The following is a 14,400-nucleotide window of genomic DNA, read 5'->3' on the forward strand; positions in this document are numbered from 1 at the left end:
TTTTTTTTTTTTTTTGAGACAGAATCTTGCTCTGTTGCCCAGGCTTGCTTGTAGTGGCAGGATCTTGGCTCACTGCAACCTCCACCTTCTGGGTTCAAATGATTCTCCTGCCTCAGGCCTCCCAAGTAGCTGGTATTATAGGTGCGGGCCACCACGCCCAGGTAATTTTTGTATTTTTAGTAGATACGGGGTTTTGCCATGTTGGCCAGGCTAGTCTTGCACCCCTGACCTCAAGTGATCCGCCTGCCTCAGCCCTCCCAAAGTGTTGGGATTACAGGCATGAACTACTGCATCCAACCGAATGTGCATTTTCAAATTTGAATAAAAGAAACCATTTATATTCCCAGTCAGCCATAAAAGAGAATGCCTGTTTCCCACATTCTCTCACCAACAAATCATGTTATCAACACTTTTTTTTTTTTTTTTTTTTTTTTGAGACAGAGTCTTGTTCTCTTGCCCAGGCTGGAGTGCAGTGGCACAATCTTGACTCACTGCAACCTCTGCCTCCTGGGTTCAAGTGATCCTCCAGCCTCAGACTCTCAAATAGCTGGGACTACAGGCACCTGCCACCAGGCCTGGCTAGTTTTTGTATTTTTAGCAGAGATGAGATTTCACCATGTTAGCCAAGCTGGTCTTGAACTCTTGACCTCAAATGATCCACCCACCTCAGCCTCCCAAAGTGCTGGGATTACAGGCGTGAGCCACTGCGCCCAGCCAAACAACACTTTCTGATTGGTGTCAGTCTGATGGATATCACATCAAGAAAAACATGGCCAAGCTGACTCACTGCTTAAGGGATTGGACCTGAAGTCATAATCTTGTATCTCAACATAGAAATTCATGGAGCTAACTGCAGCTCCCTCCTCTACCCCTGACAGAGTTCACCCTGTATCTGCTGTTGGTGCTGACTAGGAGACAGTGTTGTAGTCTTTCCCGTTCATAGCTGGAAACATCAGCTCTGGAGTCAGGCTGGGTTATCCCAGATGAGATTTTAGTTTAGGAAGGGTAGATTTGATCATAAAAATATAGGAACAGGCTGGGCATGTTAGCTCACACCCAGCCTATAATCCTAGCACTTTGAGGGGCTGAGGTGGGCAGATCACTTGAGGTCAGGAGTTCAAGACCAGCCTGGCCAACATGGTGAAACCCTGCCTCTACTAAAAGTACAAAAATCAGCTGGGCCTGGTGGCGGGTGCCTGTAATTCCAGCTACTTGGGAGGCTGAGGCAAGAAAACCTCCTGAACGCAGGAGGTTGAGGTGGTAGCAAGCCAAGATTTGTGCCACTGCACTCCAGCCTGGGCAAGAGAGCGAGACTCTATCTCAAAAACTAATAATAATAATATATGCGTGTGTGTGTGTATGTCTTTGTGTATTTAAGCAAAAAATATTGCGTGGAATATAGTTATACTAAAAAATGATCCCGATAGGATTCCTATAAAATCAGATGAGATAATCTGTGTAGAGTACTTAGCCAGGGGTCTGGTACATAGTTGGTGCTTCAGAAACCCAAACTTTTTCTGTTACTCTAAATTGTATACTCTTTACTGCCCCACTATCCAAAAGGCACCCTGGTCTTTTTACCTCTCCACCCTCACCCATTCCCTTTGGTTAGGAAAGCACCCTTCCCCTCCTTCTTTCCCCCTCTTCAGCAGGCCCCAGTTCCACCTAAGCCCGGTGATGTTTGGTGGGAATGTTGCTTCCATCTGGGAAAGCTCTGAGCTGCCTCCTAGCAGGGTTGGTTACCCCCACTCCGAGCTTCCACGGCACCTGGTGCTTCCATGACATGACTTCATAACTCATGCAGCACCACAAGGTCATTGCCTATCCCCATGTTTGGGCCCTTCCCTAGAGCTCGGGTCATTGAGAACAAGGATACTGTCTCACTCATGCTGGTCTGGCCATGACCTCGCACATAGTGGGTAGCAGGGGTGCATTGAATAAATGCCCAACTGAAGACAAATAACTTTTGTGCTTCTAGCCCCGTAATGACTAAGACTACTTAGATTTTGCCTCTGGCTTTGAAAGAACAGTGTCTATATGTGGAATTTAGCTGTAAAACTCTTACTGACTTTTCATTAGATCACAGATTTAAAATCCCAAATGGCACTGAAGATTTAGGGGCATAGCCACCAACACCTGAGTTCAGAGTGTAAAATGGAATCTTAAAGTAAAAAAAGGCAATCATTCTAAATGAGACTTGTTCATGGATCTGACACCCCAGAATCTCTAAACAGAAATGAATTACACTGTTTCCTTCCGCTAAAGGGACTTGGCAGTAGTGAATCTGCATGTAACTGTACTGGAACTTCTTCGTCCCTGGATATCACGTTGCCCATCGTCAGCCTTGAGCAATGCCTTGTGTGTGCCAAGTGCCAGAAGCAGTTTGTTAAACTGAATATTCTTATGATGATGTGTGTACACACCTTATAGCAGCACCAGCGTTAGCTCTAAAGAAGGTAGATACAGGAGAGATGATCACCTGGGAGGAAAAATAATTTATGGAAGACCTTGGCTGGAAGTAGTGAGTTAAGTGACATTCACAATTACATATTTTTCTCTTTAGTGTTTTTCATTCAGGCAGAATAAAACTCACACATGTGTAGATGATTGTCTTCTTTTCTGTGCGCAGCATCACAGTTCTGCTCAGTTCCATATTACTTGTTGGCTGAAAACCATAAAATCACCACTTTGCCAGCCCTTCTCCCTCTACTCTCTTCCCTCTAAACCAGGGACGTCCAGTCTTTTGGCTTCCCTGGGTCACTTTAGAAGAAGAATTGTCTTGGGCCATACATAAAATACTGTAATACTAATGATAGCTGATGAACTAAACACACACACACACACACACACACACACACAATGTTTTAAGAAAGTTTACTAACTTGTGTTGGGCTGCATTCAGAGCCGACCTGGGCTACGTACAGGCTGCGGGTTGGACAGACTTGTTCAAAACTATTCTATCTGCCTTTGACCAGTGCATCATCACAAAGACAGTCCTCCCATCTGAGAACGTGATTCGCTTCTCAGAACATGCCCGCACCCCCACATCCTTGCCACCTCCCTCGCCTGCCACCCCGACCACCCAGCACTGTGGTTCCAGAAGGTGCCCATGGTGGCTAGCATGCCATTTTCATAAGTCTACATTAGCTTCAGTCTCTGGGTGTGGGCCAGCCCTGCTGGGTCACAGTTCAAGCTTAGAAGAATAGCCAGCATGCTGTAGGTGTGTCTGCAGTGACAGAAACTCTACCAATAGTGGCTTAAACAAAATGGAAGTTAATTTCTCTGTTATGCTGTGGTCTTGTTGCTTGTTGTCAAAGTTGGTGTGGAAGGCTCACTGGATGATAGTGCTGGCATATAATGTGTTGCACTTATAATGTGTTGCTGAAGATCAGATCTTTGGTTTCTTTATATCTATCTATCTATCTATATCTATCTATCTATCTATCTATCTATCTATCTATCTATCTATCTTCTCAGACAGATATACAGATACATCTATCTGTCTGAGACAGAGTATTGTTCTCTTGCCCAGGTTGGAGTGCAATCGTGCGATCTCGGCTCACTGTAACTTCCGCCTCCCGGGTTCAAGCAGTTCTCCTGCTTCAGCCTCCCAAGTAGCTGAAGTTACAGGCACCCACCACCACACCTGGCTAATTTTTGGTATTTTTAGTAGAGCGGGGTTTCACCATGTTCGCCAGGTTGGTCCTGGACTCCTGACCTCAGGTGATCTGTCCGCCTCAGCCTCCCAAAATGCTGGGATTACAAGGGTGAGCCATCTCGCCCGGCCCAGATGTTTTGTTTAGAAATTACACAGTGGTTTTAGTGTGGAGGATCACTGGGGACTAAATTAGAAGCAGAGAGTTGTAACTCAGACGCTATTACAGTAGACTAGACAAGAGGCAGTGCTGATCTCAACCAAGGTAGTGTCGGGATGGAGGAAGGTGGCCAGAGTCCGCTGTGGCTTAAATGTCACTAACTTCACAGAGCCGTGATTGTTTCCTCCAACTGGAATGACCTTCCCTGCTGACCCTTAGAATCATAATACTTTAAGAATTCAGGCCGGGCACGGTGGCTCAAGCCTGTAATCCCAGCACTTTGGGAGGCCGAGGTGGGTGGATCATGAGGTCAAGAGATCAAGGCCATCCTGGTCAACATGGTGAAACCCCGTCTCTACTAAAAATACAAAAAAAAAAAATTCATTTAGAAGTACCTTTCTTATACTCTCTCTTTTCCCCGTTTTCTCTCTTACTGAAAGTAAAGAACAGTACTTATGCAGCTCGCCTTGTCATTTGTTTTGTATTTGTTCCCATTATAGTTAAATGTATACTTGTTTACATAACAAGATCTAATTTTGTGCATTTGTGATTTTTAATGTCTCGATTATTTTTCTATAATGAAAGTAACTTATGCTCATAAAAAATGTCATTTTTGCAGGAAACTGAAATGTTTTCTGTCCTTCGCTTCCCCACAGACAGCTACTATTAACAGTTTTGCCATGATTTTCTAGATATTTTTATCTCTGAATATACCAACTCGTTGATTTATTTATAACAAAATTGTGTCATACATACTAGCTCTTGTAACTTCCTGTTTTCACTTACATCCCCCACTGCCAGCCAAGCCTTGCTCCCCAAACCTTAACAATGCACCTTGTGTGTATGTCCATGACCGCTAAATCCGGATCTCCTTCATTCTTTGTGATGCCTGTTTGTTACTCTATACATATTATCCATTCCTTATTAATGAACATTTAAGCCAACTCAAATTTTTATATCTTCTCAATGATTGCTACAATGAATAGTTATCTTTTGCACACTTGAGTATGTGCCTGTAGGATACAGCTAGTGCTCAACTTACGACCACGGTCGGGACCGCGGACCGGTCGTAACACGATTTGGTCGTAAGTTGAGTAGGCTATCTGTACAGTTGAAATGGTGCACGCGGAGATGGTAGTGCTGCCAGAAGCTGGTCCACACTGTCGTATGCCCAGCTGGGCAACGTTTGCGCTGCCAGACGCGGAGCAGTCGTGGCTAGCGATTGTGGTCGTAAAGTCGAATGGTCGTAAGTTGCATAGGTGGTAAGTCGATCAATACCTGTAAATGCTGATGAATGGGATTGCTGGCTCCCTCGATATCATGAAGTTATTAAAGTTTGAATGGATATTTCCAGTTGCCCCTTAAAAGGAGTTCTAATTGCCCCCTGAAAGGAGTTTTAATTACTGAGCTATTACCTTAACCATATAGTTGATGCCCTGACTTGACTATTCTGTTTCCAGTCTGCCAGTAGGGAAGGAGCCCCACTGACTATGTTTCCAGGGACCATGTAGTGCTGGCTCTGGAAATTCTTGTCCTTGGCATGTGTCCTGCTCCGTGCAAGGGCCTAAGCACCATCTCATACATGTGTCCATCTGTCTTCAAGACAGGTGTGGCCTGCAGGCACCACAGCAGATGAGTTTTCAGGTAAACTTGAGCTCTGGGCTAAGATGTCAACAGGCAGACATGTGCTGTTCTTCCCTGCATTTCTCAGGGACAGCTGCAGCATTGGGGGCTAAGCTTCCTGAGAACCAGGGAAATGCAAAGGAGATCTCAGAAAACCTGAGACCCACCTCCTTCCTCCCCTGACACTTCCCTGGGTAGGGGAGTGTTGGAAAGAGGGGAAAGGAAGGTATGCACATACTACATACTGGGCACTTTAAATATGCAATCTCATTTATCTCACAGAATTTCCATAAAAGAGGTGATAAGGTGTTTATTTAGGGGATAGAAGACAGGCTCAGAGGGTAATGTGCCCAGGGGACACCCCTAGTAAAAAGCAATCTCAGGTCCTCTGAATCTAGAGCTCACCTATGCATCTCCCTGAAAAGCCAATGGGCACCATCATGGGGGCATCTATTAGAATTATGGTGAATGTGGCTGCTTCCAACCCCACCCTCCACTGAGCTCCAGACTCAGATCCAGCTGCCCTCTGAACAGCCCAGCCTGGAAGGGATCATGAGTATAGTGATAACTTTGGCAGTTTCTTCTCTTTTTGTTTAGCATGGCAGAATGTACATAGTGTTACATGTACTACCTTAATCATTCTGAGTGTACCATTCAGTGCCATGAAATGTATTCCTATTTGTTGTGCAACCATCATCACCATCTGTCTCCATGGCTCTTTTTATCTTGCAAATGGAAACTCTATACCCATTAAACAATAACTCACCATCCTTCCTTCCCGAAAGCCCTGGCAACCAGCATTCTACTTTGTGCCTCTATGAATTTGACCACTCTAAGTGCCTCGTATAAGTGACATCACACAGTATTTGTCTTTTCTGCATGACTTATTTCACTTAGCATATATCCTAAAGATTTGTCCATGTTGTAGCGTGTGTCAGAATTCCCTTCTTTTTTTATGGTTGAATAATATTCCATTGTGTGGATATACCACAATTTGCTTATCCATTCATCTGTCAATGGGATTTGGGTTGCTTCCCTGTTTAAGCTATTGTGAATAATGCTACTGTTAACATAGGTGTGTGTCCAAATGTCTCTTTGAGACCCTGCTTTCAGTTATTTTGGGAACATACCCAGATAGAGAATTATTGGATTATATGGTAATTCTACGTTTAATTTTTGGGTGGACCACCATATTGTTTTCCACAGTGGCTACACCATTTTTCATCAACAGTGTACAAGGTTTCCATCTTCTCCACATCCTCACCAATACCTGTTATTTTCTGTCTCTTTGATACTGGCTGTCCTCATGGGTATGAGATGATGCCTCATTGTGGTTTTGATTTGCATTTCTCCAATGACTAGTGATGTTGGGCACCTTTTTAATATCCTTAGTGGCCATGTGTATATCCTCTTTGGAGAAATGTCTATTCAATCGTTTGACCACTTTTGAGTTGGGTTGTTTTAGTGGTTGTTGAGTTTTAGGAGTTCTCTGTATACTCTGATACAAATTCCCTATCAGATATTTAATTTGAGAATATTTTCTCCCATTGTGTGGTTTGCATTTTTTTCTCTGTTGATAGTATCTTTTGATGCACAAAGTTTTAAATTTTCATGAGGTCCAATTTGTCTGTTTTCCCCTTTTTTTTGCCTGTAACAATACATCAGATTTTATATTCAGAATGAACTTTTGATTTCTACCTGTACCCTGTTTCTATCCTGGTCTTTTCCCTTTAAGTAAACAATATGACCAGCCTCCCAGTTGCTCAGATGTTTGGGAATTAATTTTGAGTTCTTCCTGTAACCAGTACAATGAGGATTTTTGTCAGTTCTACCTCCTAAATATCTCTTAAATCCTTCTTGTTAAATCTCTAATTTTTTTTGTTAGGATATAGAAATGCTATCGATTTTTATATATTTACTTTGCATCCAAGCTAATTTCTCTTATTAGTGCTAGGAGTCTTTGATGTTTTGTTTTATTTTTATTTTTTGTAGATTATTTTGGATTTTACTATGGAGACAGTCATGTCTTCTGAGAATAGACTGTTTGATTTCTTTCTAATCAGTATGCCCTTCCTTCCTTCCCTTCTTTGCTTCCTTCCTTTCTTCCTGCCTACTGCACTAACTAGAATTCTAGTATGATGTTCAGTGAGAGTGAGAGAGCAGACCTCCTCTTCCTGATGTTAGGGAGAAGGCAGTTGATCTTTCACCAATAAGTATGATCATAGCTATACTTGTTTACGGATGTCGTTTATCCAGTTAAGGTTGTTTATTTCTTTTCCTAAGTCACAAAGAGATTTTATCAGACAGTGTATTTTAAGGCTATTTGGAAAACACCCAAGATACTAATGTCTGCCTTAATGAATACTGACAAAAATAAATCATACCTCTCAGGGTATCACTGATGTAAGAATTTTTAAATTATCGTTATAATACTTTTTAATGTCCTTGAGTGTACCATTAAATTAAAATAGAACTAGGACCTCCAATAAAACTAGGAGGTCCTAGTTTTATTTTAACTGATTGCTTTAAAAAAAATTTTTTTTAAGTGTTTTAAACACTTAACAGCTTTCCATACCGCTCCTGCCATTCCTACCCAAGGCTTCTCTTCATGGGGGTCAGGTGTGTGCTGACATTGGGGTTCCTGTACTCTTGGCACCCACTTCTTGGCAGATACCTATCATCCACTTTGGAGACCCACCGAGAACAATCCTTCTCTGTCCCCCTTCTAAGTCATTTCTTGACATTTTTCAGAATCTTTCCCCTTGTTTACCTATGTTTCTTCCTATCCTTTATATACATTCTTTTTGTGAACACAGAACCCTGCTTGAGACAAGAACTCATTGAAGCTCTGTGTCCTTGGGAAGGTTTCTATTTTTTCTGTTCATGATGCTGGTGAGTTTGGCTTTTGGCTTTGGGTTCTCATATATGATGGAACTGTTGTCCAGGCTAGAGTGCAGTGGTGCGATCTTGGCTCACTGAAACTTCTGCCTCCTGGGTCCAAGCATTTCTCCTGCCTCAGCCTCCTGGGTAGCTGGGATTACAGGTACATGCCACCACGCCCTGCTAATTTTTGTATTTTTAGTAGAGGTAGGGGTTTTGCCATGTTAGCCAGCCTGGTCTTGAACTCCTGACCTCAAGTGATCTGCCCGCCTTGGCCTTCCAAAGTGCTGGGATTATAGGCATGAGTCACTGCGTCTGGCCATAATGGGACTATTTTTTTAGTAAGCTCTAGTAAGTTGTGCTATGATCTTTCTTAATACTAAGTTGTTGTGAATATTGTAACCCTACAGAGATTCTGATATATGCAAATGAGAGCTTGTTAAAGATCATGCAAATGTTTGCATTAAATTTGGCTTTTTGTAATCTAGGATTTACTCTTTTATTTCTAAATTGTGAACTAAAAACTATTTCTCTCCCTGGGGAAGATTTTCATTCCTTCCCAAACAATTTACTGGTTGTTATGCACACACAGTGGGTCACTGACAAAAATGGGAGAATTTATTACATTTAGGGGGGTGGGATGTGGAGAGCAGACAGCTGACAGCTTTGCATTCTTGTTTGTACCAGACTCTAGACGTCATTATCTTAGTATGAATTCTTACAGCCATTCCCAAGGTATGAGAATTATCATCCCCATTTCATACACAATGAAACCAAGGCTCAGAGGAACCAAGGGATGTACCCAAGCCATGCAGCATGTAAGGGGCAAGAGACCAACCCCAGGGCACATTCACTCCACCTCAGCACTTGGGACTCCATGCAGGAGTTGTAGAAAGTGTTGGAAAAGCCACTCAAGAAAGAGGCTCATCTTTTTTCTTTTTTTAAACAATATATAAATAAACACTTCTTTTGAGACAGAATCTCTCTGTCTTGCCCAGGCTGGAGTACAGTGGCACGATCTCAGCTCACTGCAGCCTCTGCCTCCCAGGTTAAAGGGATTCTCCTGCCTCATCCTCCCAAGTAGCTGCACAACAGGCATGTACCACCACACCCGGCTGATTTTTCTACTTTCTGTAGAGAAGGTGTTTCACCATATTGGCCAGGCTGGTCTTGAACTTTTGACCTCAAGTGATCTATCCGCCTCAGCCTCCCAAAGTGCTGGTATTACAGGCACGAATCACTTCGCCCAGCCACCAGGCTCATCTTTGCTGGAGGAAATTCAGGGAAAATGAGCTGCATGGTTTTTTTTTTTTTTTTAAACAGATTATTGGGGGATATTGATGGTTTCCCTAAAAGCAGCATCTCTCTTTGTTTAGAAGCAAACTTCACGGTACTGTGTGTAATTCCCAGCTCTTCCTTCTTGGTTGCTTCCTAGATGAAGTTTCCTTCCCAAGTAAGCCTTTCTTTTGAACTGCTGCTTCTTAACTTTTCTGCTTATGGTCGTTAAGTCTTTGGACATTTTCCATACCTACCTCAGTTAGCATACAAAGGGCCATGACTAATGCCCTTGAAAATCAAGAACAGGAGATGCTCTGTACCCCAGTGTATTATGAAGTCCTCAGCCTGTGCCTCAGGGCAGCCAAGAGAAGTCACCCAGAGAACAAGGACCTTAGTTTGTGACCAGGACAGTGTAGACAGTACCCTGAGCTAGGTCACCAAGTTCAAATCCCCATTACTCTACTGGGTGTCAGAGGACGCGAGTCGGTGCACACACAGCTCTGCGATCAGTGTGTGGCCTGTAGGAAGTGCTAGGAAGTATTGTCAGTGATTGAATATCCCCAAATCCCCAAGTCAGTGTGAACAGAAAAAAGAAGTGAGAGGGGCGCCTTGAGGTCTTTAAGAAAACCCGGTGAGGAAAGTGGTGATGAATCAGCCTTGGGCCACAAGGACCTCTTTGAGAGAGCTTGCTGTGTTCAAAGCCACAAAGGACTTGTCTTTCCTTAACTAGCATGGGAAAAGAACCAACCAGTGGAGTCCAAGAGAGGATCATATATAAGTCAACACAGATGCCTGCAGTCCCAGTTCAGCTTAAGAAGCAAAGTCAATCAGTGGCACCTTCGATGTGGACAGTGGGTGAATGAACCCCCAGCACCACCAAAAGAGAGGCTTCCTGGTCCCTGGTACAGGCAGAACCTGCTTCTCCCCAAGGCTCCCTGCATTGGGCTTCAGGCCGTGCAGCCACCTCCCATCTCTGGGACCAGTGGAATGGGCTTGGCAAAGGCTGGCTGATGGCTGCAACAGGAGCTGGGGTCCGAAGTCCAGCCTGCTCAGCCTCTGTTAGAAGTATGTCCTGCCTGCCCCAGGGACTGAGAGTCCTCGTTTCCAGGGTGCTGGGGGTTTGTCTGCTGTCCACGCCGGCCTCATGGCTGGTCTGAGCTGGTCCAAGCTGGTCCTGGGGCTCCCAGTCCAAACGTTCATTCCAGCCACGTGGCTGGCTTCCTCAATCGTTAAGCCCTAGATCCATGGGGCTAAAACCTTTGCATTCTTTTTTTTTTTTTTTTTTTTTTTCCTCAATGAAAATTGTATGTAAACTTGGGAAAAGGAAGGAAAGCAGGGAAGGAAGGGAGAGAGGCAAGGAAAGATCTGGCCTAATTTTCTTTTTTATGAAGACAGAATCTCACGATAGTGCCCAGGTTTGTCTTGGAACCCTTGGGCTCAAGTGATCCCTCCCACCTCAGCCTCCCAAAGTGCTAGGATTATCGGTGTGAGCCACTCCACCCAGCCCACTAATATTTAATCTCAGGATTGACTTCACACCATCAACTCAGCAACATGGGGCAGAGGGCCGTGTAGACATTGAATCACTAAGGTGTCCTGAAGAAGGATGGGCAAAGGCCCCCACCAGACTTGTTGATTTGCTTTTAGCACATGACTGCATTTTGCAGTTTCCCTGTGCTAGATGGAGGTAATTTCTAGATTATTCTCTCTTAATTTTATGTTGGTAAGTACTTAAGTTAGTTATTAAGTTAGTAAGCCTCTGGCTGTTTCAGGACATGACACTTGCCCTTCCAGGGAAGCCGTGGCGGAAGGAGCAGACAGAGGACCTACAGCGAGTGCTCAGGACCGTGGACAGGGCCATCCCACTGGTCCTCGTCAGTGGCAACCATGATATTGGCAACGTCCCCACAGCTGAGACCGTCGAGGAGTTCTGCCAGACTTGGGGAGATGACTACTTTAGCTTCTGGGTCGGAGGTGTGCTGTTCCTGGTCCTCAACTCCCAGTTCTACGAGAACCCCTCCAAATGCCCCGGCCTGAAGCAGGCACAGGACCAGTGGCTGGATGAGCAGCTGAGTATCGCGAGGCAGCGGAACTGCCGGCACGCCATCGTCTTCCAGCACATCCCTCTGTTCCTGGAGAGCATCGACGAGGATGACGACTGCTACTTCAACCTCAGCAAGCCCGCTCGGAAGAGGTTGGCAGACAAGTTCATCCACGCAGGTAGAAGCCCCGGGCCATGAGTTTCAGGGAGGAAGGGCAAGTCTAAACACGGCATTTCCAGGTCCGTCTCCCATCCCTATGCAATGTGGCAGAAAGGGAGAGAGTAGGCCGGGGGTTCTGAGCCCAGCTCTTGGACTCGCAGGCTGCATGCCTGGCTACCTGATATTCCTGTGTCTGGATTTCCTTGTCTGTAAAACAGGAATAGTAGTAGTAGCTCTCTTGCAGGATGGTTTTAAGGATTAAATGAGAAAGGCCTACAAGACATGGAGAGCAGCCCCTAGCCTAAGTACTCAGTGTGTGTCACAGCTGCTTGCATAGTTGAAGATCGGGGTTCTGGATGTGGCGAGAGGGGTTTAGTGGGGAAGGAGACCGGTGGTGCTGGTGGGTGTGAATGTGGCTTGCACCTGCCTTGGGAGAAGGCAAGGTGCCAGGGACATCTTTTCTCACTTCTCTGGGAAGCAGGCCCTTGCTCAAGGGCAGATGATCTTTAAGAGCCAAGCTCCCACCCGTCTTGATCAGCTGTGACCCAGGAAATCCTGGGATGTGGCTTTAGTGTACAGTTCACGGGCCATCACCAGTTTTCCTCTGGCAAGGTGGATTAATTTCTTCAGACTCAGGAGAGAGTAATGGATTTAGTCCCATCTTTTGCCGCCAGTCATACATGTGACACATGTGTGCACACACAGAATGAAGACACCTCAGCTTCTGATGGCGCTCTAAGGCACTACCCCACCCACCTCCTTTTTCTTTGTGGCAGCAGCTACCATGGGCCTTTTAAGAGAAACATTGTTGTGTTCTAGGCGGACTCTCTGGATTACCAGTAACTTGACAGATTCCGATTTTGACAACTGTTCTGAGTCTTCTCTTTGTTGTCATTCTTCCTTTCAGATCTTTCCAGGGCTTGCTTTTTTTTTTTTTGAGACAAAGTCTTGCTCTTTTGCCCAGGCTGGAGCACAGTGGTGCCATCTCGGCTCCACCTCTGCCTCCTGGATTCAAGCGATTCTGCCCAGCCTCCCGAGTAGCTGGGATTATAGGCGTGAGCCACCACACCTGGCTAATTTTTGTGTTTTCAGTAGAGATGGGGTTTCACCATCTTGGCCAGGTTTTCAACCGCTTGAGTTCGAACTCCTGACCTCAAGTGGTCCACCCACTTTGGCCTCCAGAAGTTCTGAGATTACAGACGTGAGTCGCCATGCGTAGCCACCAGGGCTTACTTTCACCAAACACTTCAAGAGTTTAAATATATTTATTATTTGTTATGGGTTAGTGGGAGACAGGTGGCCTGATCCAGTAGCAAGTATTCATTAAAAAAGAAACATTCTGATACTCTTCTTTTCATCTTTGAGTATTACGTATGTTTGCATTTACTTGTGAAGAGTACAAAAGATCCTTCTCTATTTTCTTCTTTTTGGGGGGTTGGGGCGGGGGTGGAGACAGAGTTTCACTCTGTTCCTCAGTCTGGAGTGCAGTTCCACAATCTTGGCTCACTGCAACCTCTACCTCCTGGGCTCAGGTGATTCTCATGCCTCAAGCCTCCCAAGTAGCTGGGATTATAGGCACTGACCACCACACCCAGCTAATTTTGTATTTTTATTAGAGATGAGTTTCCACCACACTGGCCAGGCTGGTGTCAAGTTCCTGACCTCACGTGATTCACCCTCCCTGGCCTCCCAAAGTGCTGGGATTACAGGCATGAGCCACCACAACCGACCGACCCTTCTGTATTTTCCAGACATTTTAGAAAAAGCTCACATAATTGGAGACATTTTCCAGCTGTTCCGTGGAGATAAAGTTAGAAAACTTCTATTAAGGCCTTTGAAATTTCACGCTATGCTTGAGTTGGTACAGAAAACCATCTTGATGACAAGGAAACAGTGTCAAGATGGCATCAGCACCACCGTGGAGACTGTTCTGTAATGGAGAATAAAGCAAGAGAGAACACTTAATGCCACTGAAATGATTCCTTTCATATCTAATTTTTGTTTTTTTTGAGATGGAGTCTCCCTCTTGTCACCGAGGCTGGAGTGCAGTGGCACGATCTCAGCTTACTACAACCTCTGTCTTCTGGGTTGAAGCGATTTTTCTGCCTCAGACTCCCAAAAATACATGGGATTACAGGCACCTATTACCACATCCAGCTAACATTTGTATTTTCAGTAGAGACAGGGTTTCCCCATGTTGGCCAGGCTGGCCTTGAACTCCTGACCTCAGGTGATCCACCTGCCTCGGCCTCCCAAAGTGCTCGGATTACAGGCGTGAGCTACTGCAGCCAGGCACATCTAATGTTAAATGATGTGAATGCCATGTCTGTGACTTCCCTGAGTTATTTGTTCTTGTCAACCACATTCCCGAGTGGTATGCAGTTCTGGAGTTTTCTCATTGTAGGACAGAGCACCTCCAGATATCAACAAGGCCCACAGCCCTAATATTTTATATTTATCATCATTATTATTATTATTATTGAGAGACAGTGTCTTGCTCTGTCACCCAGGCTGCAGTGCAGTGGTGCTATCATGGCTCACCTCCTAGGCTTAAGCAGTCTTCCTGCCTCTGCCTCCTGAGAAGCTGGGACTACAGGCACATG

General features: G+C 44.9%; 1 protein-coding gene across 3 annotated transcripts in view; it reads left to right on the top strand.

The window, feature by feature from the left end:
- The window catches only part of CPPED1 (calcineurin like phosphoesterase domain containing 1), a 140,171-nt gene that overhangs the window by 89,577 nt on the left and 36,194 nt on the right, over nt 1-14,400 (top strand). For 2 of the 3 annotated variants that reach the window (XM_032243346.1, XM_032243347.1), the window contains one exon: nt 11,391-11,816. The exons of the other annotated variant lie outside the window; for it this stretch is intronic. In XM_032243346.1, coding sequence (XP_032099237.1) covers nt 11,391-11,816 — 426 coding nt within the window. The remainder of the gene's footprint in view (nt 1-11,390; nt 11,817-14,400) is intronic. 3 annotated transcript variants of the gene reach the window in all.

This window comes from Sapajus apella, unplaced genomic scaffold, assembly GCF_009761245.1.
Source record: "Sapajus apella isolate SASKATOON/1434 unplaced genomic scaffold, GSC_monkey_1.0 scaffold51, whole genome shotgun sequence".
Classification (NCBI taxonomy): domain Eukaryota; kingdom Metazoa; phylum Chordata; class Mammalia; order Primates; family Cebidae; genus Sapajus; species Sapajus apella.